Here is a 27,976-nt window from a genome sequence, read left to right as displayed (position 1 = left end):
TTGTTCTCGAGCTTCTTTGTTAACCTCCAAGTTTCTGCCCCATATGTTAGCACCGGTAGAATGCAATGGTTGTACACTTTTCTTTTCAAGGACAGTGGTAAGCTCCCAGTCAGGATTTGGCAATGCCTGCCATATGCACTCCAACCCAATTTTATTCTTCTGTAAATTTCCTTCTGATGATCAGAGATCAGCCTTGTGAGTAATTGACATAGATAAACGTACTCCTTTACAGACTGTAGAGGCTGACTGGCGATCCTGAATTCCTGTTCCCTTGCCGGGCTATTGAACATTATCTTTGTCTTCTGCATATTAGTCTTCAACCCCACTCTCACACTTTATGGGTTAAGGTCCTCAATCATTTGTTATAATTCATCCCCATTGTTGCTGAACGGGACAATGCCATCTACAAACCAAAGGTTGCTGAGATATTCGCCGTTGATCCTCACTTCCCCGTCTAAGAGCTCGAATACTTCTAAGCATGCAGTGAATAGCATGGGAGAGATTGTCTCCTTGTCTGACCCCTTCCTTGATAGGTAATTTTCAACTTTTCTTGTGGAAAACCAATGTAGCTGAATAATATTTGCAGTTATTTACCAGATATTCACGTGTGCCTACTGTACTCCTTGATTACGCAATGCCTTTATGACTGCTGGTATCTCAACTGAATCAAATGCCTTTTCGTAATCTATGAAAGCATAAAGTTGTAAACATTCGACTTACTAACTAAATAGACAAGCACAGTGTCACGCACGCACCGGCAAACATGAACACATCTCGCTCGATGACCGCGGAAACTCGCTGTGAAAACGCCGGAGTGAGAAATCGCTCCAGCAGCAGCGGGCAAATTGTCAATCGTGCTGTCTCTCGTCTCGTTTCAACGCGAACTAAACGTCGAAAGCACAGCGCACACGAAGCTACCGGTACTCGGCGCATGCAGTTTGTCCCCATCGCAGATCACTTTCTAGATACGGCGCCCGCGTGGCCGCGCTGTGAGCAGCAGCCGACGGCTCAGAACGCACCCCCCTCCCTCTCCGTCGCCCCGCCCCGCCCCGTCCCCGTGCCTCGCGCGCGAACGAAGACCGCGCGCTTCCGGCCTGCCTTCCTCCCTCGCGCTACACTGAGCCGCACAGAGTACTTTCTGGCAGAGCGATTACTCTGCAACCTTCGATGATTGCCGGCTCACCCTTGCTACACTTTGACTCGCACATACAGCGTACGGCGCGCTGCGACGATTTTATCGCCGTTGGACTTTATACGGAACCTCGCGGCGACGGCGACGACGACGGCAGAATTGCGCTTGGAGTGTCCATATCATTGCTATCGCAATATAAGCTGCAGATTATATATTCAGAAACACTGAATGAAGTCAAGATAACGGGGTCTAATTTTGTTTTGGTAATATAGTTTAGCCCATTTCTCGGTGGGCAACGTGCCCAAAGTATAAGTCAGAATAATAAATATTTGCCATAGTTGAAGTTTATCTAAAGTCGCATAATAATTACTGTTTGTGTCAATTGTGTATATACAACTGAAAGTTGCCTTCTTTTGTCTGCTCTTGTGTAATTTCTTGCACATGGATGCCTTGTTTACTGGGCCCCAGGCGGCTTTATCGATGTTATCTCTCTGTCCGCGATTTCAGCCACATTGCCTGGTCTTCACATCAAATCAAATCAAATTTTCTTTCCTTCATTACAAAAGAAAGAGGTCCGCGTAAAATCTGCGGAACTAAGAAGCTTGACGAGGTGGCCACCCTCAAAACGAACAATAACGTGATTTTACTCGCACAGCTATCACCAGTTCGGCCGCCATTTTTTTTTTCTCAATCGCCAGCTCTTGTGCGCCCTATGGTTGTGTGGTCACGTGCTCGCCCGCTTTCCAGAATTTTTTTCCACCTTTACCATAGGCCGCAACTGGCGCACCCTCGCGAATAATTTGCATAATGCCTTTTGTTTTTGGGTTCTGGTACCATCGGATGATAACGCCGTACGCCGGATTTTTTGCGTCATGGGGCGTATAAGGCTTTCGCCTTGAAGAAGTTATGATCCCGACGGGGGGATTGAACTAGGGTATACCCAGCCCAAAAGCGCTATGCTCTATCTATTAGCACCGGGCTGCCGTACTAGGCCACAGACTGGTGCATACTCCTCTCGTGCAAGCGCCAACTAGCGCTTTGAGACGACTGTCGCCGGCGTCACGTCGAATGGCAACAATTTGCATAGAAAAGCGAAAGCCCTTGCGCGCGCGCTAGCTTCCATACGGTCACAGGTGCAGAAGTGGAACGCGCGAATAATCGCCAACTCTGCCCCTACTCTCGCGCGCGTCACGTCCTATTGCAACAAGTTACCTGTAATAGCGACCCAGTTTTTCCCGCACATGCGAACCACAAGAAAAACGCTGCAAGTTTAGCTAGGTCGGCGGCAGCAGACGACGCAAACTGCGACAGCTAACGTGACATAGCGCGACATTTCGCTAACGCGGCGGCCCCCTCGCGCGCTGTCAATTGTGCCACCAATTTGTTGCCAAGAATGGTGAAGCCGTGTTGTGTCCCGTTGTGCCAGCAGCGAGGCTACCCCCGCGAGAATGGAAAAGTAAGCGACAGACATCTTAAAAGTGCCGATATAAATGAACGTATACGTGCTCCACGTGTGGATGCCGCGTGTCAGCGCCCTTGTATAGTCGTGAAAGCACTAGGCCCTGCAGGCGTGCTGCGGAGATTCTAAAATAAGTATACATGTTGCTGCATTTAGGTCCTTTTTTTTTTGCGAAACCATAGCTACGTATAGCTAATACAAGGCAGATATTTACCGCACCACTACGCCACAGCAGTGTGGGAAAGATAAGAAGGCTTTATTTCAATTTGGGCTAGCGTTGTTTGTATTTGTGAACGCCCATGTATTAATCGAAAAATTTGGCAACGGTTTGCGTTGGTATGCATTGGTATGGTATGCACGCATGGTATGCGTGCACTCGTACAGCCAGCAACGTCAGTGGTTTTAATCTCACCGCCGAATAAATATTGCCCAAATAAATTTTGTCTAAAACATCAACGCACATCTTCGGTGAAGCCGTGTGGACTCCTAAAAGTGTTCGCACCGAAATTGTCATGCTTACAGATAACACTGCAAAAGAAAACAAGGATATAAGACAACAGTTGCAGAAAATAGGAAGGACGTATACCTACCACGCCTAACAAAGAGAAAACAAAAAAAAAAGGCTTCAAGGACTGATTCGCAAATTATATCTTGCGATAGTAATTATACGCACGCTCTAGGCGCATTCTCGCCGTCGTGCTGTCCCGGTATCGACGCGCATGCGCGTCCCGTGCGTATCCAGAGACGCGCACCGCGTTTGGCTGCAAAAGCGACGAAGCCAAGTGGACCCACCGTCACGCTCCACTCGCACGGCTCTGCATGCCATATCGAGGGCAGCGCCTTCTGCCTTCTGTTGGTGGCACGAGCGTTGTAAGCAGACTGTGTGCGCGTTCCTGCTGTACGAGTGGAACGGGAAGTAAACGTAAAGCTAACGTTATCTAACTTTTTAGCCCATCGGTCTCATCTCGTGCACGATCGACGTGCGTAAAGTCCAAGGGCTTTAGACGTGCGACGCCTGCAGCGCCCCTGGCGGCGCCTCCTCATCGCGCCGGCGTTGTGAGACGCCCGGTATAGCTGCCAGGGCGATGTTTCTTCTGCACAGCGCAAAGCTAACGTTTGCTACATACCAAGAGTATGTTGTTCGTAGTCGCCTTGAGGTAATGAGAGTATTTTCGAAGTGCCTATTTTTCAGCTAATTAAGTTTAATGATGGATATTTTAAACGTTCGTCTTGTGCCATAAATGGTTTACTTGATAAGTTGTGCGTGTTCAGAAACACCTAATGAAGTGGTTTTCTTGACGTTATCATTTAACGTGGCTTCTTTACGGGTACTGAAGACAGCCCCCAGACACAAAAAGCTAGCGTACTTCAGCGCTAGCTTGGTCGCTTAGCGCCGCTGGTTACACATTCGTAGCAGGCGTCACGAGTTTATGGTCAGATAACTCCCTGAGGAGAGTCTGCATAATTTTTTTTCAATATTGCGTCAGTGATTTGCTTAAGCGCGAAGAACAACGTTTTTTCCGTGGAAGAAGAATATGTCTGCAGGTGGCGGCCGCTATAGAGGCGCTGTTTAGCGATATCCCTAATTTCCGGTCTTGAGCATACCCAGACAAACAAAGAAACAAAAAATTGTTTATTGATGCATGACAGACGGCAAACACTGGAAAAGCTATCACTCTGCAAGATTTCTATTCTAGAATGAAAAACGGAGCCTGTGAAGTTACTCTGAATGTCATGTGCTCTTCAAATTTCTGTTTGTGCGAGTGTGTGTGTGTGTGTGTGTCTGCGGTGTTTTCTGACTTGAGATAGATGAAGACGCTGTCTAGGAACTGCTCAGGGTGACATGTAACTGTCAATTTTTCCAATTCATTCGGGACGGTTAGGAGGACTGCTGGCGTATAGACCTCGGAAGTTGGTGTTTATTGAAGTTAGAATATCCCGTGACTTCCATTTTTCATTCTTCTTATGTCTGGCCTTCACAAGATGCGCACGAAAATAAAGACATAGCAACAACTATTTTTTTTCCCGTCACATCTGGAAGCTAACAAACGTGGCCGAAATCCACACTTCATATGTCGTATGCACACGAGAGCTGGTGAGTTCATGGACAAACACTGTGAGCGAAATGGTTCATTGGTATTGTAATCGTAATAATTATTTGTTATATGTGAAACCTCGTAATCACTGTAATTGGGCTCCCAGCTTTGCGAGGCCTAAGGTCGCAGAACTTGAAATCTAGCAGTAGGCGCAACCAAGACACGAAACGTGCAAAACGTAAAATTATGACACAAAATTGGCGCCCATAGAGCTATTCACACTTAACTTTACTGGCTTTGTTCATTTTTTTTCAACGAATATTCAGGAACAGCGTATTGCTTTTCAGTTATCAAATCTATGGTAATAAGTGCCAAATAAAAAAAACTGTTCATCCTGTACCAACATTCCAAATTGGGATGTAGATATACACCTTAGATTGAAGTCCTCGGCGTTTTTGTCTACCCTTATAAGCCTGCCGCAAAGTCGGATAACTAGAGCTCACTTTTAAGTGCTGGCGGTTGTCCGTACACTAGCAGACGTCACGTCTCTAGAGTAGGCAACCGCTCCTACTGCACCGAGATATCTCCGGCGTACCGAAATCTCAAAAAACTACGTAAACTAGCTATTTGGACCACTACTACGCTGATTAGTAATGGCATAAAATGATGACAAATAAGCGCTAAATAAAAGAAATATATGGAAGGTCAGTCAAGCTAAATACCGTGCTAGGTCGCGTGATATGCCTCCGTCCGAAGGAGTTGTTCAAGTTCCTGCAACGTTGATGCTGGTCTAGATGTAATATTGCGAGGTTTGAAGGCTTTGCCTTAGTGCCTTTATTTTCATTCGGTCACACTTGGTCATTGCCATAACCGATCTCGGCTCATACACATTTCAAAATAAAGTTTTGTTGCCACCTACTGAAAAGTGGTGCTGGTTCACCTTGGTTCAAGGCGTCTTGCACCTTCACGCGACGTGTTCTAAACAATAAGTGCGCGATCTTACTTCCGTAATGAATGAGCTTATGATTATATGAGGCGAAATTTATACCGTTGTAAATTTTATTATCAATGTAGCTCTGTTACCACTGCGTCCACTCCATTCACTTGTCTTGCTATTAAAACATTATGAGCGCAATTGTACATAAATTAGTTAATTTTACCCACTGTATCTCTTTTGGGCATGTACGTGTATGCAAACGCAGAGTCAGTTTAGATCTAAAAAGTCCTTTCTTTTTAAAAAAAAAAACAATTTTTATGTGAACGGTGAGAGGTTGATTACGAAAAGAGAAAATGAAAGCCAGACTTTGCAGCTTATGAATTTCCCGCCAAAACCCTACCGCCTGTACGTCACTGTGACGTCATAAATTTTGAAGTATTTTGTCGCATTTGGCCCGTTGCGGCGCCATTAAAAGTATTCAAAAGTTCCTAAATTCAGACAGTGGATCCCCCAGAATACTACGTGTTCTACGTTTCACCAGGAGAACTGAGCCCGAGCAAACGTCATCAACATTTATGACGTAATGGCGAACTGGTGCGCGAACTTGTGTGGGGCGTCACCACTCGTTTCCCGCGCTTCGCGTGTTTGCTGGCTTAACAAGACGCTTCTCGCTGTAAGAGTGGCTTTTGCGGCATTGTAGAAGCGTAATTTGCTACACAGCTCAACTTATCTTTGTCTTTAATGTCCCTTTAAAGTCTATGTTCCCAGTGTATTACTCTGTGAGGGAAAAAAACACTAAATTGTCGTTACCTAACTACCGGTCGTAAGCACTTGTTGATGAATGCGCGAGGACAGATTAAAGCTGGCATATGAGTGATGTCTTATTGTTCGCTGGAGCTGATAGTACAAAAATGCAAAAATGAATCTAATTGAATACAGTGTGACAAGCAGCCTCTTCAGAGCCCGTCCAGTTAGTAATGGGCGCTTCGATTGGGTGCGTTCCTCTAGGGCCTAGAAAACTGCGACCTCTGGCGGGTTCCCGACGTCACGGGACGTTGACCCTGGCTTGATGATGGTACGCATACTCCGTTGTCGCCAAAGTTGTGAACTCGATCACGCTTCAGGGAGCAGATACCTGCAAAAAAAAAAAAAAAACTGTACGTGAGTAGTCTGATAACCTTCGTGCACATGAATGGTTTGCGAAAGGCTGAAAATCGTTCGCCCCGAAAACCTCTTCCAAAGAGAGAAAAAAAAAGAGATCTTAATGGCAATGGAGGATTTCTTTTTTTCTGAGCGCCTGATAAAGGTATGTGTGCGATAAAACCCGATGCGCGAATTTCAAGAAAAAAAAAGGAAAAAAGGAAACAGAAAGAAAGATACAGAGAAGCAACGTCATTAATTTCGAACTCTTCTCCTGTGTCTCAAAGTCCTGTCGAGATCTTTCATACCTTGTAAAAAGCCCTACTTCACTGGCATTTCGTAGTTGCGTACTGGTCTGTCGATATCTGCCTGTTCTTTTTCTTGTTGTTTATTAATGTGGAATATGGTAAGTTTAGCTATATATATATATATATATATATATATATATATATATATATATATATATATCAGTGGCTGGGAAGGCTTAGGGGTGAGGATCAACTGCGAATATCTCAGCAACCTTCGGTTTGCAGATGACATTGTCCTGTTCAGCAACGATAGGGACGAATTACAAGAAATGATTGAGGACCTTAACCGAGAAAGTGTAAGAGTGGGATTGAAGAATGCAAAGCTAATGTTCAATAGCCTGACAAGGGAACAAGAATTCAGGATCGCCAGTCAGCCTCTAGAGTCTGTAAAGGAGTACGTTTATCTAGGTCAATTACTCACAGGAGACCTTGATCATGACAAAGAAATTTATAGAAGAATAAAATTGGGCGGGAGTGCATACGGCAGACATTGCCAGATCCTGACTGGGAGCTTACCACTGTCCTTGAAAAGAAAAGTGTACAATCATTGCATTCTACTGGTGCTAACATATGGGGCAGAAACTTGGAGGTTAACAAAGTTCGAGAACAAATTAAGGACAGCACAAAGAGCGATGGAACAAAATATGTTAGGCCTAACGTGAAGAGACAGGAAGAGAGCGGTATGGATCAGAGAGCAAACGGGGATAGCCGGTATTCTAATTGGCATTAAGGGAAAGAAATGGAGCTGGGCAGGCCATGTAATGCGTAGGATGGATAACCGGTGCGCCATTAGAGTTACAGAATGGATACCAAGAGAAGGGAAGCGCAGTCGCGGACGGCAGAAAAATAGGTTGGGTGATGAAGTTAGGAAATTTGCAGGCGCGAGTTGGAATCAGATAGCGCACGACAGGGGTAATTGGTGATCGCAGGGATCGAGAGGCCTTCGTCCTGCAGTGGACATGAATACAGGCTAATGATGATGATTATTATTACGATGATGATTTCAGTGGCTAAGCCGGCTATATGTGGCCAGGCTACATGTGGCCTTCGCAAGATTGAGATTTGTGATGAGTCCAATCATAGCCACAACACTGCTCGCCAGTGAGTCGGCCAACCACACCTCAAGTATTTGTGGTTGAACGTTCTGCTTTCTTTATGGTTTCATTTAATTTGCCTTTAGTATATCGATAATCGCACATGGTGCGTGGGTCGCCCCAGTACACTCCGTATTTGTCGCGTGCGGGTAGTCCTTCATGTCGTACATGTAACGAGTGTGATATAAGAAAGTAATAACGATTGTAGCCGGTGATACTGACAAGTTCCCTTGTACTCGCATTTGGACCAACCCTGTCCATCCCCAACACCCAATCTCTCTACGCTTCAGGTAAAGAATGTATTATGTGGACTAGAGCATTTTGTTTTTGACATGACTAAAAAGGACATAGTGGCACAGGATGTTGCACCAGCTAATCACTTTAACAATATATATCCAAGTGACACAACATCACAAAGGTAAAAAGAGAACATGTACTAAGTCTACATAAATACCACTGCTCAGCGTACCAATGTCACGTTTGAGAAAGGAACAGGTCCTAAAGGGTCATAAACGTTACATATACCTATGACACAAAATATCACACGTATCACTGGTTCAAAAGGAAAGTGAAAAGGTTTTAGATTAATTGAAATCTTGCCAGGGCAAACGATTTCCAGAATTTCCAGAATTTTCCAATTCAAGAAGACTCTGAAGAGACATAACAAATGGTGAATCTATACTGGTAAATTGAGAATTTAGGAATGTATCTAACCAAATAGTGGATTTACGAAAATTCGAAGTTTCGGAGCCAACTCGGCTTGTTCCTCAGGAGAGAAGAGAACAACACCACGGCATTAGAGTAGCCTCTTGTACCCAGCGCCACCGCCGCCACATGTTGGTTGGAGATGTTCCCAAATTCGTAATAATCCCAAACCAAACAGTTGTAGGAAAAAATGGCTTCCACTCTTGACTGAGAGATTGCTTTTACAACATCTCACAAATTTTCAGCGCAACGTGTTTGGTAATTAGCCGGGAAAACCAAGGCCAAACTCCATTTTTTTTTTTTTAATTCGCGGCCAAGCATCCTTGTTTGCGCGCCTGCCTTTCAGAGACATAAATGGGCGCCCACGTTGAGATCACGACGGCACGCACTTCGTGGTACATTTCCCGTATTAGCGTCCTTCTTACGCATGACAAATGTGCGCAAAGGTTGGCAGGTTCCCGTTTCCGCTTATTTTCCACTCCAATTATAACTTAACCCTTCATTGTGTTTGAACGCTTTACTGACCTTGGCTATAGACACTGCTTTGTGTGTCTAGCCGCGAGTTCAGCGCTTTCTTTCTTTTTTTTTTTTTTGCTGTGCGTGCGCGCGTGCCTGTGTGTGTGTGTGTGTGTGTGTGTGTGTGTGTGTGTGTGTGTGTGTGTGTGTGTGTGGTGTGTGTGTGTGTGTGTGTGTGTGTGTGTGTGTGTGTGTGTGTGTGTGTGTGTGTGTGTGTGTGTGTGTGTGTGTGTGTGTGTGTGTGTGTGTGTGTGTGTGTGTGTGTGTGTGTGTGTGTGTGTGTGTGTGTGTGTGTGTGTGTGTGTGTGTGTGTGTGTGTGTGTGTGTGTGTGCGTGTGTGTGTGTCAGAGCAGTTTCTGCTGTTACCAGTAGCTCCCGCACGCGTGGTTATCCAATTAACTGCGATTGCAAGCGACGCGCCAATCTCGATCAACAGAACACCCTCCCAGCTCAACGCCTCACAGAGAAAATAAACACATCCAGATTTCGTTGCGAACGAACTGGTTTAGTCGGTCCGACACCCGCAGGTATGCTTACTGCAGTAGTATTGTGTCCTGATAATTCGTATGCTCGCCCACCCTCATGTAAAACCCCCTCAACGGGGGTACTTGAGGTATTGTAAATGAATAAATAAATGATTCACCTTGCGATAACATTTCTGCACTAAAAGATCGCACTCAGCTTTACGACTTATCACTTCGCCGCGGAATCACTCACCTTTCGCTGCTCCGTAAGTGTTATCAGCACCCGTACCTTAAGTGGATCTTCGAACCACCCACAACCTTCTTTCCCAGCACAGGTCATTCTCTTAAGATTAAAGGTGTAACTTGTCCTTCATCACTTTATGCTAATTCCTTCATCCCCCGAACAATAATCGAATAGAATAATCTGCCATTACACATTGCTACTCAAAAAGATTTGCCATCTTTACAAGAACTCCTACACGAAGAATTAGTTTAACTGCTCATTATGTACACCTTCACCGTTTGTTCACATACATATGAGTGTATAAATTACTGGTTTACTGTTATGTTCAAACAATCGCCTAAATTGTAAGATCGTGTTTTTTACCACTTTTCCTGTACTTTAAAAAAAATTCTGTATGTTTGCGCCATTATGACATAATTATTGTCGCTGATGAGCATATATTTCTATCTTTCTTTTCAATTTTGTACACAGCTTGTTCTTGGTATGTTGCAGTTCTGCCCATTTGCACCTTTTTCATCCTCATTTGTCAATCTGTTTCACTTGTGCACCTCATTTTATCGCCTAATTTTATATATTCTTGTAGCTTTTGTAAATATAGTTCACCTCACTTTTTGTTTTGTACCCCCCCCCCCCTCCTTCCATCTTTATGTAATTTCCTTTAAAGGGCCTTTAGGGGTATTGTGAAATAAATTTAAAAAAAAAGAATAAGGACTTCGTGTTAGTCGCACTTACAAGAGTGCGAATTACGCTCGAAACTTCACGGCACTCACGTCCATTTCCTCCCACACCTGTCCCCAAAGCGAAGCTGCCGTGCCGACCACCAGAGCAGGGTCCCGTTGGAACAACGAAACCCCTCCTCTCTTCCATTCACACAGATAAAAATGCAAATGAAGTACATATAGAAGGCGACCGCACTAATTATGTGCCCAGCGAAGCGCGCTGCCAGTTGTGAAAGGAGGGTACCCGCGCGTCTCTCACGGTCTACGGCGGACCGAGTCGTCACCCTCGCTAAAGGGCGGCACACGCACGCTGGAGCGTGCGTTGGTGTATAACGGGATTTCCAGTGGCCGCGACGGCGCCGGTCACAACGCGGAAAGAGCTCGCCATGCAAGCACTCGGCGTCTATGCCGCCACTGTCGCGAAGCCGCCTATCGTGAGTCCCTAACTTCAACAACAGCTAGAACTTCTCAAGAGTTGCCGGGACAAGTACCCGCCAGCAACGTCATGCTTCTACACTGTTTCTGTTTCACGAGCGTTCAACAGAGACGGTAGCTCCTCCCTAGCTAAAGAGATTTCAACGTTCCCGCCCGAGAAGCTGTAGTCCACCGAAGGAACGCCCGTCGATCAATCGTGTGACAGCTGCACCGCCAGTTGATTTCAGCGAGGCTTGAATCCTTATTGAATGTTGAGCGTGTCCGGTGCGCCGCTGTGCAAGGCGTGATCTCCGTTGCCGCGTGTCGTTGAACCATGAACGACTTTCCCTGACAATGCCTGCCGAGTGCGTCGAATCGTCGTCGACGTGCCCGCCCCCTGCCCTGGAACCTCTCTACTTGGGAGAACGGAGTCTTCCAGTTAGACTTTTGATGTGAGCTAAGTCTGGACGTGTCATTGACCGCGAAACACAGTTTGTCAGGCGGGAGTGTCGTTGTGTTTGTCTGCTTCGTGATTCGAAAGATTCTTGCCGCCAATAAACACACGGGAAGTATTTGAGACTGTGGCAACAGGCGGTTTCGGAACTGTGAAGTTCGTTGTCGATGCTCGGGCCTCCCATATCATGCTCTGTGTAAGAAATCGATGAGTGCTTGAGCGGAGTCGGCAACCAAGTAATCTTCAAGCTGCGAGTGAGTGACGTTTCACTCGACCACCTGTCCGCGCTACAAGTGTCTGTAACCGACCGTCGGAAGCGCCAGTATTGAAACACGAGCAACTTCACCGGTTGTTCCGCTACGTGGTGGACCGCCGCTTCCAGCTGAGTGCGACCTCCCCAATCCGGTTTTCTGATGGTACACGTGTGTGCAAAGCCGCCGTGTTGCTTTTCATTCAACGAGTGTGCGACGTAAAAAGCAAAGGAAAAGCCGAGGATGCAAACCGGACTTTCCCGCCAACGCTGTGAAAGTGGGTCGCGCCGTGAGCGCCAACGAGCCGAGAGTTCGCGACAACGCAGCGAGGTGGAGCCACTGCCGTTGAGTCTCGATGCTGCGTCTGGCATCGTCTGCTTCGTGTAAACAACGATCCACATGCCGCGAGCGGTAAGCAATTTTCGGAACGCGCCAAAATTTTAATTACTTCGTTACTTTGCTGGGTATCTTACCTTTAAACAACTGCCTAACTAAATTTCTTAGTTGATTAGTCAGTATGTTATACCCGTGACGCACGTTTCTTAATATTATTGTATCTCAAGTTACTGCTTCATGCGCACTTTTGATGGCATTGAACATCGCGATGGCGATAGCTGAAGTCAATGCTGCAAGTTTGTTTGGCAATCCTAATATTAAAAAAAAAGAAATAACGCGCTTTATATGGCCGAAGAACGCAGTACGCCTCGAATGGCATTAGGTTTTATTAAAATTACGTATGTCTATGTACCACCACATAATTAGCATTAACGTTTGAGGTATTATGCAGTTCGTGTCATTTCTATACCCGTGTGGCACGGGCATTACTTGTCGAACAGTTATCGCACATACTCTGACAGTTATGCTACACAAGCACAAAAAGTGACACTACGGCTGCGGAGTGCCTACTATAGGTTGTTTTCGTTTTCCTCTTTACTGATAGATCTGCTGAAATACAGGTGGATACGATGTTTGAACTATTCGACATTCCACATGTGCTTAATTTTTCTTTTTTTCTTTTACAGTTCGATCATATTTGTACTCAGCGATATCAGATCTTGCCGCCAAAGCTTTTTGAAATAGTTCTTGTCAGCGTACTTAGTCGAGCCGACACGACAGCTGCCTGTCGTGTTGTTATTTCTTCCCCTTTTCTTTCTTGATAAAATGTTGGTTGAAAAAGGTTATTTTTCACGGTAAAGCAATCTCGCTCATTTATCTACAGAATATATGCCAGTTATTGTGATAATGCTTTCTTGCAAGCCCGCTATTATAGTGAATTTTCAAAGTAGGTCCAGTTATAAAGCTATGGCAAAAGTGTTCCCTGTATGTCGCTAATGAATGGGCACCAGAGCTTCGTCAAGCTACAATTGACCAGCTTTCATTACCGGCCAGCTTTTTTCACCTGTGTAACAATGCGAAAATAAGGATTTCGAGTTGACTGATTGATTTATTGATTGATGCATTGAATGACTAATAATTTACTCTCATGAGCGCGGTACCAACAGCCACACTTATTGTAATTAAAACTTCATACCATGCACTTACTAAGTGGCGCATACTCACACCTCTTTCGGTCATCGATTGCGTAACCAAAGATAGCTATTACGACTGCGCGTGATGTACACTTGAGAAGTGAAATGAAATATTTCTACATAGTACGTACGCCTGTTAATATCTTTATTGGCAATTCTGCAGCCTTTTCCTGCGATGGCGAATCGGAAAGTCTGCCACTATTTTTTTTTTTTTTTTTTTTTTTTTAGCCAAATTACGGCTGTGCATGCGAAGTCAACATATCCATTTCCAGCGGTGGACCTTTCTTGGACCGGCCCGGCCGTATCTGCTGGTATACCCTCGGGGTAACGGCACAGCTGTCAGTTGTTGAAGGTGGCGGTTGTACTAGAAACGTCCACGGCGTACGAGCAACGAAGTGTGATTCGTTTTCTATGGAGCGAGGGACGAAGGCCCATCGAACACATTAAAATGCAGTCTACCTATGGGGAAAGGTGTCTCGCTTTCAGAAGTGTGAAGTGGTGGTGCAGCGATTCACGTCCAACGATGAAGCCAAGACAGCAGTCCGACGGTGGTTCCACAGTCAGCCGGACGAATTCTACCACAGGGGCATCTCAAATTTAGTGACGTGATGGGACAAATGTCTGAACCGGTGTGGGGACTACGTGGAAAAAATAGTGTAAGGTACGCAGAATAGTACGTATACTTGTAATTACCTCTATGTACCTTATTTGGGCCAACAAGAAAATTGGGGCAACGACTCTCTGATTCGCCCTCGTATTATACGTCTTCGCCACGTGTGCTGGTGCACGTAATACCTTGAAGACAGGGACAGTGATCCGGGTAGGCACCGCCCTTTACTTGGCCCTCGGTGCACTTTTCCCCGATCCTGGACAGTGGCTGGCAGGTGCGTGTGTGGTTCCTAGCCAGGAGGCAGCACAGCTGTGGACGGCAGTGGTTGCTGTTGCGGCACGGCCCGCCAACTTCGTTCCTCTGCACAGAACATGGTGTGACACAATATAGTTCGGTACAGTGTACAAAGCGTTCCGAGCCCGACTTGAGGCATGCTTACACAAACTTGCTCTATGCTCCATCTCCCAAGTCGTGTGCAGCACTGCCGAAGGCACGAGGCGTACACAGGCAATATCCTTGCGCAGCGGAATATAGTTCCGGGCGTAACTGTATCATTAATGGCGGGTTTAGAGGGTTTGGTTTTTGTTTGGCACATGATACGTTACAGCGATATGTGGCACGTTGGGACATTTGCGTATGCACGTCGTATGTCGCGAATTCAGCAGCCGCTGAGCAGACAATGCGGCGTGGATGAACACAACTCGAGGGGCATTCGGCATTCCTATTGGCTAAGGATCGAGTCTTCCAGTTTCTACAGTGCTGCAAACGACTTGTGAGATTGAGTATGGTATCTGTTTTTTTTTTCTTTTTTCTGGTTATACTACACTTAATCTGTCACGGTGGAACACGGATCATGTGAAAGAAGTTTACCGAAGACCAAGAATGGATTAGAGACCATGTGACAGGTCACTTCAGGTCGTGCGTGACAAGCATTACAGTCATCCTGGGCCGGTATTTTGTAGCGATGCCTTATGCTTTATTCTATACTAGTCTTATCATCCACCGCTCACAGCCGGGTGATCCCGTTGATAACGTGAGCGGACCGTCGCTCTGACCACTGACCAAGCACGAAAAGCGCGAAAAGGCATTAGCATCGAAAAGTCATCGCTACAAAATACCGGCCCTGGATAAGAAAGCTTTTATTGACCTATGTGGCAGAGGCGGTATTGTGGGCTAGTTTGTCATACTGGGAACCTAAATAGCACTAGAATGACAAGGACATACATAAGGATGACAACACACGGTACCGTGTGCTGTTGTTCTTATGTCTATCCTTGTTAGTCGAGCGCTATTTGACATCCTATAGTATGAGAAACAAACTTGATGGTTAACATAGACACTTGAAAAGAAGCTAAGGACCAGAAAACGAATGATTGAACAAAAATGGCAGGGGTAACGTTAAGAGACAGGCCAGCAGCGGGGTGGATTAGAGTGCAAACTGGAGTAGCCGATAATAAAGCTGAGATTAAGATGAAATAAATGGTACTGGGCCGGCCATGTAAATCGTAGAGCTGGTGTGGCCGATGTTTTGTGTAAGAAATGGGTGCAAGGGAATAGAGAAACATAGTCGAGCCTTACAGGGCTGACTAGGTGGTGTGATAAAATTAAAATATTGAGCCATCCGAAGCATAGATAGGGCTATATGAAGGTCGCTGGAAAGGGCTTTGGCCCTGTAGTTGACATGAATGAGGCTGACGATGCTGATGGTTTCCAAGACATGTTGTTGATAGGAGTAGTTCACAGTGCTTACGCTAATTCTTGATACCAGCTGGATACGGCGGCTTGTTTAACGCAAAGGCTGTCTTTCAAAATTATCCGCATCAATTCTGACACACAGTCGCCCGAATTGAAGCTCCACCACACCGTACGCATGACACCAAAAATTGTTCTCAAACCGGCATGACCTCATAAGATCAGATTCACCGTATCGCTGTTATGCATCGACCATGAGACTTACGGTAACGTTAAACGAGTACTGACATGATATTTTCGACTTAATTTCTAGCTCTAAATGACACAAAAGAAAAGAAGAACACTTGCGTACATTACAGCACCCTGTATAATTTACTGTAATACTCGTTTCTACGAAACCAGTTAAGGTTTCGGTGCCAAGGCAGCGGATTCGTCGTGACCACGGTGGTCATGACGTCATCAAACACCGGCTTGCTCTGATCCTGCGATAACGGAGGCACGGCTGAAGCCTACCACGCGCGTGCTCAGGCATCATACATAGCCTTATGGCTACACTACGTCAGCAAATGTTGCCCTGTTTCATCATGTGACGTCACGATAGCGCTGAAGACGCCAGGTCCGGTATCTTGAGACAAATTATAGCATCAAACAAAAATATCTTGCAAGCAATTGAGAATCAACTTTCATACATGCTTGTTCTCAACCTATTAAGTCCGAGAAGCGTGTGAAAAGTGTTTCTATTTTGAAATTATTTAACAGTTTTTGTTTAAGCGTTATCTCACGGAGCGCAGCGGAATTGCACTGTAAAATCATTTATGCCCTTAAAGTGAATTAGTGTGTAGGTAAATGGGTCTATAACTCCCACCCTTACACCGCGTTCTGCGCCGTGCTCTAAGGGCTGCAAGCATATGTGAGATTATACAACTTCTCATAAGGGAGCACGGCGCACATTGCCGCGCTTGCTTCTGCAAACCGATAGTCTTCTGCCGGCCGTTAAGTGCCTGAGACCCGTGAGTACCATTTCCGTGGTGAATGTTTCAGATTTATTTTGCATTATTTCATCAAGCGGCCATTATTGCCTCAGACACTTTATGTTGAAGTCTGGCTTTGTTGCGTAACGCCATCGTACATCGGGAAACATGAGCTTGTGCAGAGGGTTTCCTTCCTCCATGGCAGAGCAGTCAGCGGCAATTTGCTTAAGAAACTAAGGTCTTTAGAGTTACGTATCATTCTATAAAGGCTTACCTAGTAAGAGTGCGTAATATTTACTTTGTGATCGTAACGTTCACAAGTATAGCCGTACCAGTTTAAGTAGTGTGGGTCGGTAAGCAAGTGGTCCAACTGAATCGGGTGACAGACAGACAAATTTTCCGTAGTTAAATGGGTCTATAACTCCCAACCCTTACACCGTTCTTGGTGTAACACATCAATTTTCTCCGTTTAAGATTCATCGACCTCGACACCGCACGCACTGACTGGGACATTGGCCCGTGCGTTTGGAGCGTTTTTCTTGACAGCTGCGGATGCCTGTGTCGCGTTGTTGCGTTCAGGGGGTGTTAGGTGTCAATCAATTAATCAATCAATCATTATTTCGCATTACTTATTCACAAAAAATGAACGCAGGGACAAGAACTAAAAGCTGCTTGTTTGCAGCTTGACAAGATCCTTGCCCCTATTCATGACAACGTAGGCATAATAAAATAAAGTTTGTACAATTTAATGTGTGCAATGTACGACCAATGGCAGAGTATAAGTGAAAATGTGTATGGTGAAATGTACAATCAGTGTTACAAAGCAGTGTGTTTACTCAGTACAAATGGCATGTATGAATATACAGTATATAACAGACATACATAATTATTTTCAATTGCTGAAGGTTAAAAATGTATCATATTACATGCCATTAACATACGAAAACACAGAAAGCAAATAAAGATGTCTATAAATGTCTTGCAGGTTACATCCTATATGCGAAAATGTACACATGGTAAAAAAGGGGGAAAAATTCTTGTTGAGGTACAGATGTACAATTGCATACAAGCACTAGTATAGTTAAATGTTATTAAAACTCAAAACCACTTAATTAAAGGAAGTAAGTAGTGACTTCCCATAGCCAAAGGAACGTTATGAAAATTATTACTCAGTTTGAATTAGGAAGTCTCGTATTGTTTTCCTAGTATTGTCACCGCCGCGCTGTGCTTTCACGCATGTAGAGGGCGTGGAAGAGGCAGCACAAAACCAGAAGAGAAAAAAAGTAAGGCTCCCTTAGTGAATGTATAGTAGAGTGTTGTACTTGGATAACATATTATGGAATCGCACAGCATTGTACTATCGACCTAGAAAGTTTACGGACCAAAGGATCTGACAAAAAGCTGAATATCTCCGCAGCCTCAAAACGCCAGCCTGGTATTCCCATTTCAATCTATCTTCTATTTTCCATTTCTTCTACTGGTATATGCGAACAACATTGTGATGTGCGGTTTCACTGGCTACGTTTAAATGCTGCTTGAATATTTAGCGTTTTCTGAGATCCCGTGGTCCGTAAACCTTTTTGGCCGATAGTACATAAAATTTCCTATAGGGTCGTAGACAGTTGCATAGTGTCCACCGGCTCTGCCAAATCAAGTTGCTCAGGAGTAGCATGAAGACAGCAGTATATTTTTTTACTTCTTTTATTCATTTTTTTTTTACAAAAGAAGCCTTCTCAACTGTCGTCTCGAAGTAAGCAGATTAAATTCCGTCTCCCTGTATATTGTTCTATTCAGCAGACCATTAGTAGCAAGCAATATTACACACCGGTTCAGGAAACGTACAGGCCTAGCGATGCTCCATTCAGTAGCCTCGTAACTGTGTGCCACGATATTTTTATTAGTGGCACAGCTTTCTTTTTTCTTACCTCAGGTTTTCTGCTTACCTCTATACGTGTTCGTTACGCGCGACCTTGAGCATCTCCACTGTGTAACCAAGTGTCTACGCCAACGCAGCGCCTGCTCTCCAAGTAATATGAGCTAGAACGTGCGCCGTCAAGCTCGTGCATTGCGTGCCTCCAACGCACTTCCAGCTAAATCAGCGAAGGTGTCAGAAAGCGCTCGCGTAAGGCCACGAGCCACACAGACGCGTGTAAACGTACGGGCGCTTCATACGCCGCACGCGCTACTTTTTGCATAAAACGGCGATAATTGACGCGTCGTCCTTGAAGGACCCACTGCCAGAAAGAAAGCAAATGCACGCACAAAAAAATGCTGCCTAATGAGCGAGGCAACACCTTCGAATGTTGTAGCCGCCGGTGCATAAATCTTCGTGATTGATGGATGCCGCTCGGATGTTGCGCATCACCTGATGCTCGCAGAACACTCGACGTTCCACTGTGATGTTCATTTCAGGGGCAGCTTGAGGTTGACTTGTTATTCGTCAATGTTTATCTTTTATTCATTGGGAGGCTGCGTGACGCGCATGCAAGTGGAGGCGACGTCGGGATTTTCTTTTTACACCTTTCGCGCTGACACAATTGCCGAAAGGAGAATAAACGGGGTTGTTCCAAATTGAGATAGACGTGGGACGATGTGTAGGATCCAATATCATATCAATATCATATCAATATCAATACAAGAACAAGGCCAGAAAAGAACGCTAGAGAACGTACACGCAATAGACAATAAGCTTCGAAGCGTCTCTCTAAGAATGTGATATACTTATGTCGTCGGAAAAACAAAAATGTCTTCAACTGATGAAGCTAGAGAAGTTTGATCGGCCTCAGGTATGGACAGCGCTACCCTACCTCAGGTAGACAGCTAAGCTAAAAAAGGATGCGCACAGAAATAACACGCACTAACACAGCCGACAGTCACGTGTTCAGACTTGAAGGTCTCCACAAGGTTTTATTGGGACACGGTTCCCTGAAAACGGAGTGACGGAGGACGCTCTCGTTGTAAGTAACGCATAAGCGTTACTTATCCCCATGCGCCGACAGCGTCAATGAGCTTCGGGCAGAAGTCATGACTACTGTTTAAAGCTACTAAAGGTACATGGCTGAAGCCCTGCGTGTGGGAAGCATATTCGCACCGAAATATGCCTTCTAGGGGCCCACCTTACTAGAAAGGGAGTGCTGGTACTCCCGTCCTTTACGGTGCACTACTAGAGGTTATATTTTTGCGTGAATCGGCTTCTAAATACATGTTCATGTAACTTCTAAGGGCTCACCCTAAGAAGAAAGGGCGTGCTGGTACTTTATTTCTTCTTAGAATGTGCTCTGGTGTTAACATTTCGGCGTATACCCGGATGTGATTACCTGAGAATATGCCCCCTGGGGGCTCACGCTAAGTAGAAAGGGAATGTCGGTACTCCCTCTTTCTTTAGGGTGTGCCCCTAGAGGGTATATTTCAGAGTGAATGTGCATCGCTGCGAACAACGGAGAGTGAGCATCATTGCACACCGTACTACGGAGCATTGCCACAGAATGTGACCGATAGCTTCCATGCCATCACAAATGCGCGCGGAAATGCTTAGCATGCCTTAGCGCTATAGATGGGAGAATATAAACTTTTTTCGAATACGAATCGAATAGGAATAGTAAATGTCGAATAGCGAATCGAATATCGATTAGTCAAACACATACGCATATATTTACAAAAGGAATATTAATTCTATAAAGTTAGATACCATACTTCACCTCACTATAGTCAAAAAAGTAAATTAACTATCAGGAACAATTAGGATCAGTTTCAAACACAGGATAACTAATTGTCGTTAAAAAACTGCAGCAAGAGCCTCTCAACGTCTTTGGAACCTGGTTGCAAACCAACTTACCAAAGATGAATGGCTGCTGTATGATTAGCTTTAAAAAAAAAACGCGAAGTAAACGCTTGCCGGAAAAACATTTGAAGTTGCGAAAAAGGAAACTAAAAGCTGCTGAACGACTTGTGTGACATAGACACATGTAATAATGCCAGTTGAAAGGAAAACATCACTGGTTCTGGCGTAAAAGATGAAACTGATAATGACTAGACTACCCCAAACACTAAACGACAGACAAGCTAGAATCACGTTTTCATGTATACGCTTCAGCCGTGAAAGCAAGAACACAGCTTGCCATGTATACCCATTTTCTTTCTGCATTGCTTCAAAAGCTTTTCTCGTTACTTCCCTTCCGATAATTTGCCATACTTTTTTTTTTTTTGTAGACGGAGAACAGTAACCAGTCTACCAGTTGGCTTCCGCAAAATATTTGGTTGGTTTCGATATTCGAAAATACCAAATAGTTCATTTTCGAATACACATACGAATACTCAGAGACGAATATTCAGTTCGTATTTGAAACTTAGAATATTCGCCCCAACCTTACTCTGCGCAGAATACGGGGTGATCATCTTTAAGCTTTCTGGCATTTTTCAAAATCGCCTGTCGCAAATTACATAGTTATAGTCCTTGAGTTGGGTTATTCCGAGAGGTGGACATTCTTCTCAGCAGAAATAAAAAAACACATATTCAACTAATTAAAAACAACTGACTAATTACTTTAAGGCCCACACTGCAATTTACGAATTGTAGCCGGTGAGCTTGCAAGACGTATCCACTTGGAATTAATTTCCAGAATGACACCTGCAGTTTGGAAGTATGCGCCATCGAACTCGCTGTAAAAATGCATTATTGGTTCCACTTACTTTTATAGCAGAACGTCTCTTTATGCATTGAAGCACAACGGTAACTGGAACGCCCATGTATTTCGTTCCACACTTTGCGTAATAATATCTCGAAACTGGTATCATCCTAGAGGTTTATTTCAAGTGGGCACATCTTGGGGGCAAATCTCACCGGCTAGAATTCGTAAATTTCAATATCTGCCGTACCGTAATAAATTAAGAAGTTAATTAGTGATTTTTTGTAAATTAGGTGAATATGCGTTTTAATTTCCTTGTGCTAGTAATGCCCGCCTCTTCGAATAATTCAGCTCAAGGACAAGAATTATGCTACCTGCCACAGGCGATTTTTCAAAATTCCGGAAAACTTAAAAATGATCACCCCGTATGCGCAGTCATGGACAAAGTTGAATTTGCGACGCCCGCAGTTATATTCAGTGTCCCGGTAGTCACTGAAAAATCCAGTCGGCGCTGAACAATTACCCTTCATTGCAAAGTTGTATTGCTGATGGCAGCCATAACGTTCTCTACTAATCTATTAAAGGTGTTGGCCTCATCTCTGCTGTGGGCTTGTAAATTAATTTAATTGACCTTTATTGTGATCTCCGTTGCGAACAAAAGAGGCAAAACGCCACTTCAACCTCCCACTTAGTGGGCCACGGCAGACGAAAAAAAAATGAGTAGTAAGAAAAAGCATAGATGAAACGCGTCAAAAGAAAGTTGTTCGTCTTTCAAAGCACGCCTGGTTATTCGCTTGTATCACATCTTGTTTCACTCGCGCGCATCTGGCCAAACATCCAGCTGCCGTGTTCCCATACGGAGAGCATTAAAGTAACTCCTCATGTGGGATTCTTTCACATAGGTGCTCTACGCTTGCCGCAGCTGGCCTTGCGAAATCCTTAACCGCATCTGTCAGGCGTCGCTTTGCAAGTCCTACGCCTACCTTAGTCGTTTTGATGTGAGAAGAGCGGGTTCACTTGTGCATTTCGTGCTCGGGGTTTTTAATGTAGCCGCGATGAGTTACCCTTGCTGTGCGTCAGGTCACCAACTCTCGAAGCATTCAAGGCGCCCGCGTTCGTCGCGGCATTGCGTGCTACTTACGAACACTGAGATACACGCGCTGAATTCTTTCCTGTGTGCTCAGAGCGAAGATTGAAACAAAACAGCCAAAAGAGAAGCTTGCGTTATATCCTCGAACGCCTTTGAATGTAGGGAGCCTACATGCAACAGCGCTGCATGTAGGTTCCCTATGTGAATGTAGATTGCACGTCTGAATGAGTGGGCGGCCTACGATAAACGCTTACGTATACTGAAAGAGCACGCCACCACTACAAACACAAACAAACAAAAGGTTTGTCTGTGTGAAATGAAAGCCTCATACTCGTATGACACACGAAACATCGGTAGCTAGCCCGACCTCAAACGTAATGACGACAGCAGCCCAGTGGTCGACGACTGCATGAAAACGGCGTCAATGAAATCTTTCTTTCTCTCTTTCTCTTTCTTTCTCTTTCTTTCTTTCTTTCTTTCTTTTTACAGCGAACCTTTCTTTGCCTCTTCCTTCGACTTTTGCACTGCTGTTACCTTGCATGCCGCGTCGGGGGGTGGTAGAGAGCTCACGGCAGGGGTGCGGGAGACGACCGAGTGTGCTACATCTACTGCGTTGTTACAAGGACATCACACTGGCCGTAAAGATAGAGACTACGTCATTTGTATTCGACTGTCTGAAGCACCACATTCTAGCCCACTTCTGTTTTCAAGCCAAGGTGATTTTCCACACACCTACTGAGTGTCCCTTAACGAACACCTATAGTGAAGACACTCGCTTAACTAACGCCTACTAGCGTCTATTTCAAGAAGATAGGCCCGCGTATCAAAACGTCTACAGGCCTACCTAGGCACCGTGGACTACACTCTCGATTTCGACAAAGTCATTATGTGCTTGTTCAGAGTGCACCGTATAGCTTTTCCTTGAAGACCACCAACTTCAAACCCAACGTCAGCACGCGTGTAGCGACTACGGAGTACGTTTACGACGTGAGGTGAGAGGAACAAGACTCACAACACACCGATTAACCACGTCTAGTAAGGCGAGGAAATTCTCTGAACTCGCTGTCCACTTGCGCCAGGCACGCGAAAGCTTTACACCCATGTCACCAACGCTTACGTTAGGTACTATCTCTTTACGCAGTTTCGTCACTTGTAGTGATTGTTGTAGTTGGCGGAAGAGTGCATCAGCAATCGGGTTTAGAATCTTTAGCTTGTACAAGTGAGCAATTCCAAGATTTGCTAGCCGCACATGTCTAATCTCATCAAAAACATGAGCGGCTGTCTTAAATCTGACATCTTTAACGCCCCTCACTCTCACGCTCAGGGTCATTGGCAAAATATTTGTTACAACAAAACTGCTTTCGCAATTTCTGCGGGGTGTAATGTGCTATAGGTTGCGTTTTGGTTTGCAAGAGGGGGCAATATTCACCGGTGTCCGTTCCCGAGTAATATGAGCGAAAGCGTGCGATTTATGGTCGTTTCCTCTCCGCTTGCAAGAGGACGACCGTTCCTGTGGCCACTCCATGCTAGCATGGACGAGATTCCGCGAGAGTGTATGAGTACTTGCGCATCTGTAATTACCTTTGGTTTTTGGCACATGCTTCGCAGTAAGCTGCTGGGCAGTCCCAGCGTTCTTATAGCGTTCCGAAAAACAAGATTTCGCCGGTGAAATCGTCATTACCGCCTATTAACACTTAGTCTGAATGATTCGTTGAGAATGAGACTCAGTACTCTAGCAATAAGGATACCAGAAGATTTTGCTACATTGCAATAAGTATACACCGAGCAGCAAAGACACCTGCAAAAAACACGCCACTGGTTTTAAAGTGCAGCCATTACGCAGGTAGACCTCAAACCGCTGCGTCCTAACATTGCCGCAGGAGAAAACGGAACTGGTATACTGACAATGTTGACAATGTTGTGAAAATATCTTTCGCGACAGTTGGTAAAGTGACGCATTCAATGTTGTGACGCATCCGCTGTGTTCGTGTAGGGAACGCGTTTCCACGACGCCAAGTGAAACCTTCCCATTCATGCACGCGAAATGGCTTCACCTATCTCATTTTCACCTCCCACTAACTAAACTACAGAACCTTATAGGCAGTCAAGGGAATGGAGAAACATGCAATGCGCGCTTGAAGAAGGTTGGCCCATGCTGTATTTGGGTAGAACTACCAATGACTCTGGTGGAACGTATACCCACCGCTCCATTGTGATTGTCGCCAGTTCAAATACTAACTTTTATCTTTAGTCGCACAACCATGCAAACTAGCACTCCGAACTACGCGACATGCGACTACAGTTAACCCGTCTAGCGTTATTGGCAGCGTTGTTACCACTACCACCGTGCACTGTATACGTTAGTATTCCAACACACTTCTTCTAGTATTGCTGGCAGTGTTGTTACCGCCATTGTGCACTGTACTAGTATTCCAACACTGCCACCACTGATACAAATACTACTACCGCTACTACTATCAGTAGTAATACTACGCTTAGTACTCCGACTACTAGTGCGACATAACTGTTACTAATATGGCGACTTCTCCATCTGTCAATACTGCGATTATCATGTATACTACTGCTAAGTAGGTATTATAGCAGTTCTATGGCCACAATCACTGCTGGTACTACCATCAATACTCCTACTACTGTTATTACCATCACAACTATTATTAATATTGTTACTACGATCAGTATTCCAACGACTAGCACCACAATTTTACTATTCATCCTCCTACTTCTGCTAGTACTACGAATATCTTGTACACTAATGCTGCTACTACTACTTCTAAAAGTTGTTCGTGCCACGAAAAGAATGACTACTACTACTACTAGTACTAAAAGTAATAACTACTACTACGACCACCACCAGCACCATTAATACAATAAACTGTAACTATCACTACTGATAATATTGCCTTTGTAAATGCTGCTACTATCTTACTACTACTACTACTACTACTACTACTACTACTACTACTACTACTACTACTACTACTACTACTACTACTACTACTACTACTACTGTTACTACTACTATGAGTAAACAATGGAGACACCACTACCACTGCGACCGCAATGAAGCTACTCCTATTACAACTGCGCAGAGCAACGCAGTATCCACTGCGCCCACCTGGTTCGGGTGCTGACGGAACAGAATGTCGTGCTGCATAAATCTTTCGTCGTCGGGCGTAACTTCGAACTGCAGCTCCGCCGCAAAGCGCAGCCGCCAACGCCGCACAGGCACAGATCAGGATCACGGACCACGGACAAGCTGCCATCGCTGAACGCCGCTGCTCAACTGACTGGAGATCCTTCAGGATGAGACCGATCGGCTTGGCAATCAAGCGTGCTGACTTCAGACCGGCGCTCGCTGCTGTCAAACGTAGAGGAGAGCGAGCGGACTTCGAAGCGATCCGGCAAGGTAGACGGCACTGCACGCCGACACGCAGAACGATGGCACTCCCGACGTAGTACCTTCGTGGGTGTGGGTGGGCGAGAAAGACGTGAAAAAAACACGGGGAGGCGAGCAGTTGACGGCCAAAGAGGGGGCTGAGGCAGGCTCGCTCTCTCACGAAACCGACGCCGCAGAAAGCAGTCCCCTCGCAGAAAGAAGGGGGCCTTGGGACCGAGCCCAGCGGCATGCAAAGCCACCGAGGGGCCACAACTGCTCAACCCTTTCCACGACTCCCTCTCTCTCTCTCAGCCCCCTATTAAAGAAAGGAAAGGAGGACGATGGGAAGAGGAGGACACGCGTTTGATATAAAGCCACTTCCGGAGCAGCAGTCGGAGGTTTTTTTTCACATTCTGTCGGCTGCGTCACCTTGAAGGCGAAGGAAAAAATATAATAAAGAAGTGGGGCTTCGGTGCAAGTCGTTGGTGGATCAAGCTGGATTGCGCATAGGAGGTTGATTGTTTGTCGTAAGCAACCTTATTTCGCAAGACGGAGTGATTTGACGGCGGATGCACCGCTTGACAAATCGCTCTGCAACGCTCGCATTGCGTCAGAAAAGGGCGCCGACACATTTGCACAGATAGCTGACAGCGCCCGTCTCGTTACTTATTTGGTCGGTTTCGTTGAGCACTCCGTAAACACTATTCTGAAATCAATTCAAATGTTTCTGCTGGCTTTCCGGTACATTTTATGCCCTGCTTACTTCTATCCGAGAATCTCGGAATTCCAGTAAAGATGCTAACAGTCTTTCGCCTCCCTAACAAGGTTCATGGGCAAAGAACGACACCATAATAGAGAAATAAGCAGGCAGCAGTAATCCTAAATGCATATATTATAGACTCAGTGTCATTGCTTGCGTGTGCGTTGATGTGCCATTCTAGAACTGGTCGTCGTCGACGATTGTGTTTAATCGTCGTGGGTTCGATTCCCGAACGCAGCGGCCATATCTTCGTGGGGGCGAAATGCAAAAGCGGTCCTGTACTTATATTTAGCTGCACGTAAAAAAATGTAGGTGGTCAAAGTTGATCCGGAGCCCTTCACTACGGCGTCAAGTCATAGCCACAGCGTGGCTTTTGGACGTTAAACCCTTTGAATCAATCAGTCAAACGATTAAGTCTACAGCGTATCACACGGATCAATGCTAATTTTGAACACGTGATCATGCACCCAAGATTTGAAAGGAAACATGTACAACGTTCCTCGATTGTACGTTGACTAGCTATAAACTATTCACTTGGTTCTTTTTTTTTTTTTTTGAGTGAGATTACGTGATGCGTCAGTGAACAGAGAGGTCCAAGCCAATGTTTCACTTGGTCGTTTAACGAAGAAGCCAACGTGGATACCTCTACTCCAGGAAGAACAAAGGCATCGTGTAAGATACGTCTTAATTGCTCGTGCCAGACACAGCGAACGTTTATTTCTGGGTTACGCTGGCTACGTGGGAAAGCAGTTATGTACTTGTGTCCGTCCAACATGGAGTCTCCTCAAGCCTTAATTGTGCGGCTGTAACGCGGACGATTCACAGACAAAAAGAGAAAACAAAAACGAGTTGTCGGCTTTTATCCTTATAACACGTTTTATATCCCCTTTTGTGAAGCTTTTAATAAGAGCATAATGTCTTTAAATTAAAGCTATAAGAAATGTTATACTTTCTTTAACTTTGGTAGTACTTGTTTTTTTTTCTCTCTCTCTCTTAGTTTGGCAGTGCTCTTGATATGAAGATCTTGTTTGGACTGAAAAAAATTAAATAACGCGGCTAGAGTTTGTTGTAGTTTCTACTGAACAAAAACGTTGCAACTTGTGGGCCGAACATGGGTCACTTGAAGGAGTAGCTCGTGAAAATACAAATCCACTAGACGAGACTAAACAATGCATGGTATTGTCGTAAAGGTTGTGTGTCAGCTGGTGAATATCATCGTTCCTGAGTTACGTTATTTACGCAGACTTATTCTGCACGCGAGCATAACTTATCATTGCACGAGGGGTGTTCAGTCTTGAACGTTGTTTCACGTGCATGATTTGCTACAAAGCTAACGCAACACATTTTGTTTATTCCTTTCTGCAAACTTTATTTTGACTGCCTGTTGTATGCTCCACATTCTATAAGGAATCCACAGATTCCCGATATA

At 45.0% G+C, this 27,976-nt stretch overlaps 2 protein-coding genes across 2 annotated transcripts in view; one reads left to right on the top strand and one right to left on the bottom strand.

Moving 5' to 3' along the window:
* Positions 1 to 4,203: 4,203 nt before the first annotated feature.
* LOC119431038 (uncharacterized protein DDB_G0272530-like) lies at positions 4,204 to 26,029 on the bottom strand. Its single transcript, XM_037698506.2, has 3 exons — positions 25,527 to 26,029; positions 14,198 to 14,372; positions 4,204 to 6,699 (listed from the first exon to the last, which is right to left on the bottom strand). Exons 1-3 carry the CDS (start codon positions 25,563 to 25,565, stop codon positions 6,569 to 6,571), a joined length of 345 nt encoding a protein of 114 aa, XP_037554434.1. The 5' UTR covers positions 25,566 to 26,029; the 3' UTR covers positions 4,204 to 6,568.
* LOC119431448 (uncharacterized) overlaps positions 10,999 to 27,976 on the top strand; it is a 56,185-nt gene continuing 39,207 nt past the window's right edge. Inside the window, exon 1 of the mRNA XM_049657351.1 lies at positions 10,999 to 12,284. Within this exon, the coding sequence (XP_049513308.1) occupies positions 12,273 to 12,284 (12 nt within the window). The 5' untranslated portion in view covers positions 10,999 to 12,272. The remainder of the gene's footprint in view (positions 12,285 to 27,976) is intronic.

This window comes from Dermacentor silvarum, chromosome 10 (assembly GCF_013339745.2).
Source record: "Dermacentor silvarum isolate Dsil-2018 chromosome 10, BIME_Dsil_1.4, whole genome shotgun sequence".
In the NCBI taxonomy this organism is placed as follows: Eukaryota; Metazoa; Arthropoda; class Arachnida; order Ixodida; family Ixodidae; genus Dermacentor; species Dermacentor silvarum.
Note: the sequence above shows the minus strand (reverse complement) of the source record. Positions and strands in the feature narration are given on the sequence as shown.